Source organism: Berghia stephanieae, chromosome 6 (assembly GCF_034508935.2).
Source record: "Berghia stephanieae isolate SIO BIC M18660-M18661 chromosome 6, UCSD_Bste_1.3, whole genome shotgun sequence".
In the NCBI taxonomy this organism is placed as follows: domain Eukaryota; kingdom Metazoa; phylum Mollusca; class Gastropoda; order Nudibranchia; family Aeolidiidae; genus Berghia; species Berghia stephanieae.
Window position 1 is genome coordinate 53,086,882 of NC_088365.1, and position 5,151 is coordinate 53,092,032.

At 33.7% G+C, this 5,151-nt stretch overlaps 1 protein-coding gene across 3 annotated transcripts in view; it reads left to right on the forward strand.

Moving 5' to 3' along the window:
• The first annotated feature begins 340 nt into the window (after window positions 1-340).
• LOC144975255 (leukotriene A-4 hydrolase-like) overlaps window positions 341-5,151 on the forward strand; it is a 53,626-nt gene continuing 48,815 nt past the window's right edge. The window contains exons 1-4 of one of the 3 annotated variants that reach the window (XM_078919176.1): window positions 341-399; window positions 928-1,018; window positions 3,053-3,237; window positions 4,621-4,763. In XM_078919176.1, the coding sequence (XP_078775302.1) occupies window positions 3,064-3,237; window positions 4,621-4,763 (317 nt within the window). In that variant the 5' untranslated portion in view covers window positions 341-399; window positions 928-1,018; window positions 3,053-3,063. Of the gene's footprint in view, window positions 400-431; window positions 456-927; window positions 1,019-3,052; window positions 3,238-4,620; window positions 4,764-5,151 lie in introns of those variants that run through there. The other 2 variants (XM_078919175.1, XM_078919177.1) reach the window with 2 other exon arrangements.

Here is a 5,151-nt window from a genome sequence, read left to right on the forward strand (position 1 = left end):
GTGTAGTCAACGGACCACCGGTCAATCGTGTTCTTTATTATTTTATTATTAATTTTGGCTTGACATCTTACATATGTGAATTTGACAGGTTGTTATGGATGGTAATTATAACATTAAGTGATTTTTAAACATTTTTACGGCGTTTTAAATGTCTTTCTTGCATTCATTGCCGAGCACCTCCACTTTTCTGTTACTATTTTAACGATCAGCTGATTTTCTCTTGCCTCCCCTTTAATTTCGCGGACTTTTTTCAGAACGAGGCGTGGGAGTGGCTAATAGGAATATGACGATTTGGACGGAAATGACCGGCTTAAATCTCATCGTCAACTTTTACTTTCACTTTCCATCTTTCGCATATTGGGATTCATATTTTCCTCTTTCAATTATTATGGTGATCTGGTACTTGCTTATACATGTAGATAGTATAGGGCGGAACGTTCGCAACACATTCTATAGTAGGCTCATTTACTGCAACACCCCATTCACTTTAGTTCTGACACTTGGACTCGCCTTTTTATTTTTATATTGTCATACACAGGGTAACCATATGGTTTTATTGGCTAAGGAGGTGGGGAAAAAATGGAAAGGGGAGGGTTGGTTGTTCACAATCACTTAATCATAATTGGCGTATTGCTCTTCGTCGTGCAAAGATTCTTTAAAGATTACAAAGACAAATAATAAATAAAATTTAATAAATTCATGGAAAACTAAATCTTTTTATGCAAACAAATGGCCAAGAAATCCCTTAGCTTAAAGATTTAAAACAAACATACACTACTGACACGACACTACACTTGCGTAATTCTTGGAAATTGTTTTTACCAGACAAATGGGGATTACGTCATATATATTTTTTAAATTATCTTTTTCTTTTTACAATTTTTTCATACAGCTAGACTAATATATCTATATTTGTAATCCACAAAGGTTCCTCATTGGCGTTCCAGACACCAGGCGAGTTTGTTGTTAGGTTGTGTCACTGTGGTGCTCCCGTTCTTGGCTTCATTTTGTTTATACCGTAAGTGTAATACAATCTTTATTTTAAAAGTGTAGAATAATCTTAACTCATTTTAATATCTGAGTACAAAATAGTAGAATTAGTTTGTTGGATTTCGAATCAGCCAATTGTTGTTTTTTTTCTTTTTGAAAGGAAAACGAAAAAGATTTCAAGTCTACAGATTTGTATTGATATTCGATTTTTAAAAAGGGCTTATATTTCTTCATGTTTCAAACATAAAAGACCAAGAAGTTCCACCTGTTATTTGGTTCTTTTGTAAAAGTTAAAGGGCTCTAACTCTAATATTAATAAAAACAGAACATTTCAATGATTCAATGTAAAAAAAAAAAATGATATTCACAATATTAACTGCTTGTATCCGTCGAAAAAATTGCAATATTGCCAAACAGATGTCTTTTCACATCCTCCATGTTACTGTTATGAGTTACTGTTAGCTAGAGACCACTTATAAAATGCAATGTATATTGCACCATATAAATGCCCGAGTTAATTGATTAGTGAGTTATATTTTGTTTTGTTTTATTGAGGTGAAATATGCAAGGTGTTAAGTAGCCAAAAACTAAATGTCATATGTTAAAATAATTTTATGTCTGAATAGTCTTCCGTGGCTATTCAGACTTAAATTCCAATGCGTATGTACACTCATCGGGTTATTTGGACTCGGATCTGAATATTCTTCCATGGCAGTATAGATTAAATATTTTAAATATACAGTCTACTCTGGTTAATCGTAACACCTTAGGATCAGCGAAAATGTTGCGATTAACCGAAGTTGATTTCCCTGTCCACTCTTGCAACATTGCAACCATGTCCTTAGTCTACCACAGACTGATTGAAACCAAAAAAATGTGGCAGCCCTGTATAGGTTTGTTAACCAAAAGCAACTTTGATGCAAGCCGACATTTTATTCAGATTGGATTAACTTCTACTCTATTGTTCTCAACATCTGTAAGATTCAAAGAGATTAGCTGTGATGATAGACATTATGCTCTCACTAAACTCATTGGTCACAATGCACAGTTGTCAATCGCAAGTCAAGGGTATCGCTCAGTCTCTCTTTACAACTGTCATTGTCTACCTGTTGTCAAGACTATGCCCAGTCCCCTCTCCTCCTATTTAATGGCCAAATATTACGCCACAAACCCATACTTCAAAGTCCCCCCCTCTTTTGATTCAAATAGAGTGGTGACACACTACTGTAGCATTAAATCCCGCTCACTCTCGATTCTTCAACCTGTCACGATTTCATCCATGATGAAATTTAATCATTATATTTTGCTTGATGGATTTCTTGAATTCATCACATTGTGAGGGCAAAACTTTGTTGCGATTAACCGAAGTTTGTTGCAATTAACCAGTGCCTTTTATATAGAATTAATTTCGTTTGTTGGAAAATGTTGCGATTAACCAAAAGTTGCGATTAACCGAGTCGCGATTCTGCGGAGTAGACTGTATATTGATAATTACATATAATTGATGCAAATCAATTAACAATAATGGGATAGTAACTATCAACAGGTAATCTAAACCCGCTTTATTTGATGAGAAAGACAAAATCATGTATCAATTGGATGTCCAGATAGAATTTTTTTTTAAAAGTTAAAATTCGTCAAAAATAACAAAAGTCAGTTAAAGTTAAAGGAACTGTGGTCTAAAGTAAAAGCTTTGTTTACAACAACGCGATGTCCAAACAAAATCAGGACGTTTTAAATTAACATATTCTGATAGTGATAGACATGAAACATTCCTTCTACAGTCTGAAGCAGGGGTTATGACCTGAGTCAATCTGATAGGAGCAAAACAGAATTTCCTCTGAACTTTCCTTCTGTTGCTTTATCAGTTCTACCCTCTGCCCACTGCTGCACTGTGTTTCACTGCTCACGCCCATTGAAATTTGAGTCTGAATTGCCACTTTCTTTGAAAAACTCTGACATCAATACAAGATGGAGGCTGTGTGTCAGATTTCGAATGGAATCGTAACAATAATGTTTTGTTCACAATGATTAAGCTAAATTTATGTCTATTTACAAACAGGGTTCCTGAAGATGGCGCCACACGGAGATCGAATGAGCCCATCTGATCCTACGTCCTATTCAGAGCCAGATAAATGTGTCATAAAACATTTGGATTGGAATGTCAAGCTCAATTTCAAAACTGAAACCATAAATGGTGTTGCCAGCTTGCAGTTTGAGAAGAAAAAGGATGAGTTGGATTTGCTGGTAAGCGTGTAGAGAATATTGATAGTTCTTCATTTATGTAAACTTTTATTTTAGGATATTTATTGTCAGACCAAGAAATTTTAGTGATTTCCTCTTTGTATTGTCTTTCATCGTCATCTAATATTAAGCCTTAAAGAATGGTGTCATCTGCAAATTTTGATACAGGGATACTGTTTCTTAAGCTTTGTCAATCGTTTTGTGTAAAGAATGAACAACATGAGTGAGATCACTTAAATGTTTTCTATTAGTCAAAACTTCAAACAGCCAGGAGATGACAAATTTATTAATTCAGAGATGGGGCAGTAAAAATTAAAAAGGCTAACTTTTATGTTTGCTATATGATACAAGTCACAATAATAACTTCCAATCTAAATGAAAAGATGTGCTTGTAACGTGCTTTAAGCATGGTTATTGGATATTCCATGATATAAATTTTAAATGTTTACATTTTATTTTAATGTTTGTTTTTTATGTATTTGTGCTGCATTTGGTTCTTAAAATGTTTGGTAGGCCTTTTTTCTAAAAATAGGATTTTTCAGTTTGAGATCTAGCTGGACACCCAGAGTATGTAATATGATGCGGTTTGGAAAAATATTTGGTTCTCAGCGTTGAATTGAAATCCTCAACTATTACAAGGGCAGATTTTAAATCAAATTTTAAGGAATTTCATAGCCATGGACTCAGAAAAAAAAAAAAAAATTAAGTTACCTATTATATAAAAGCTTCAAATTGTAAATTCCTTTAATGAGAGAGTAGTTGGATGGATACTAAACGATGAAGTGAAAAAACTATCATGTAGATAAAGATTTTTCAACTCTATTTGCTGGTATCTCAAAACTAATGCGCAACATCGGATAAGTTTTACTAGATCCCCTCACATTTGACGAAGTCTAGGGATGAAAAATGATGTAATTATTTAGTTACTAGACATGTCTTGGGCTATCAAAATTAATTTAGATCTTCTCGCTCTCTGGTAGAATGACCCATTCTTGAGATCATGACATTTTTAGATTTTAAAAAACTCAAAAAAATTCATGATTAGATTGATCAGAAACTCTGTATTTTTTTCCACTCGTTAAAATAACCCTAGGGCTCTCAGGTTCCATGTTCATGTCCTATGTTGGCTTGTTTACTCTCACTGCTCTCATTAATTTGCATTAACCAGTTCAAAAATTATTCCAGAAAACTTGTCAGATATTGATCAATTAAATGACCTCATTTTGGCAAAAGCTGTCAAACCTGGGACTTTGCGATTTTTGTCAAATGAGGGTCATTTAAATCGAGTGATATCTCAAAGACAAGGATTTTTAGGGACATGATACTTTAAATGTTGCCAAAAAAAGAATCAATACTTTTTATTTGAATTTATTATTTTATTGACAGCTTTTAGATATCCGAGATTTGAGAATTGAAAGTGTGAAACTTCAGGAAAACAATCAAGATCTGGGTTTTACCATTGACAATCCAGCAGAAGTGAATTTTGGATCAAGATTGTGTGTTCAACTCCCAATAATACAAGGCAAAAGGTGTGTGATTTTAAACATGTTTATATTACATTGGATCTATTTCTTTTTTAGGGTTAGTAAAGATTATAATAATAATTATATATGGTTTTTATATTGCACCTTACCCCATGTCTTAACAAGCTGGAAACAGTAACATAACACCATGGAAACAGTAACTTAACACCATGGAAACAGTAACATAACACCATGGAAACAGTAACATAACACCATGGAAACAGTAACATAACACCATGGAAACAGTAACATAACACCATGGAAACAGTAACATAACACCATGGAAACAGTAACATAACACCATGGAAACAGTAGCATAACACCGATCACTGAGATATACAGTCACTCAAACATACTGAATAAGACAAGCAATAGAGTTGCACATTGTGACATA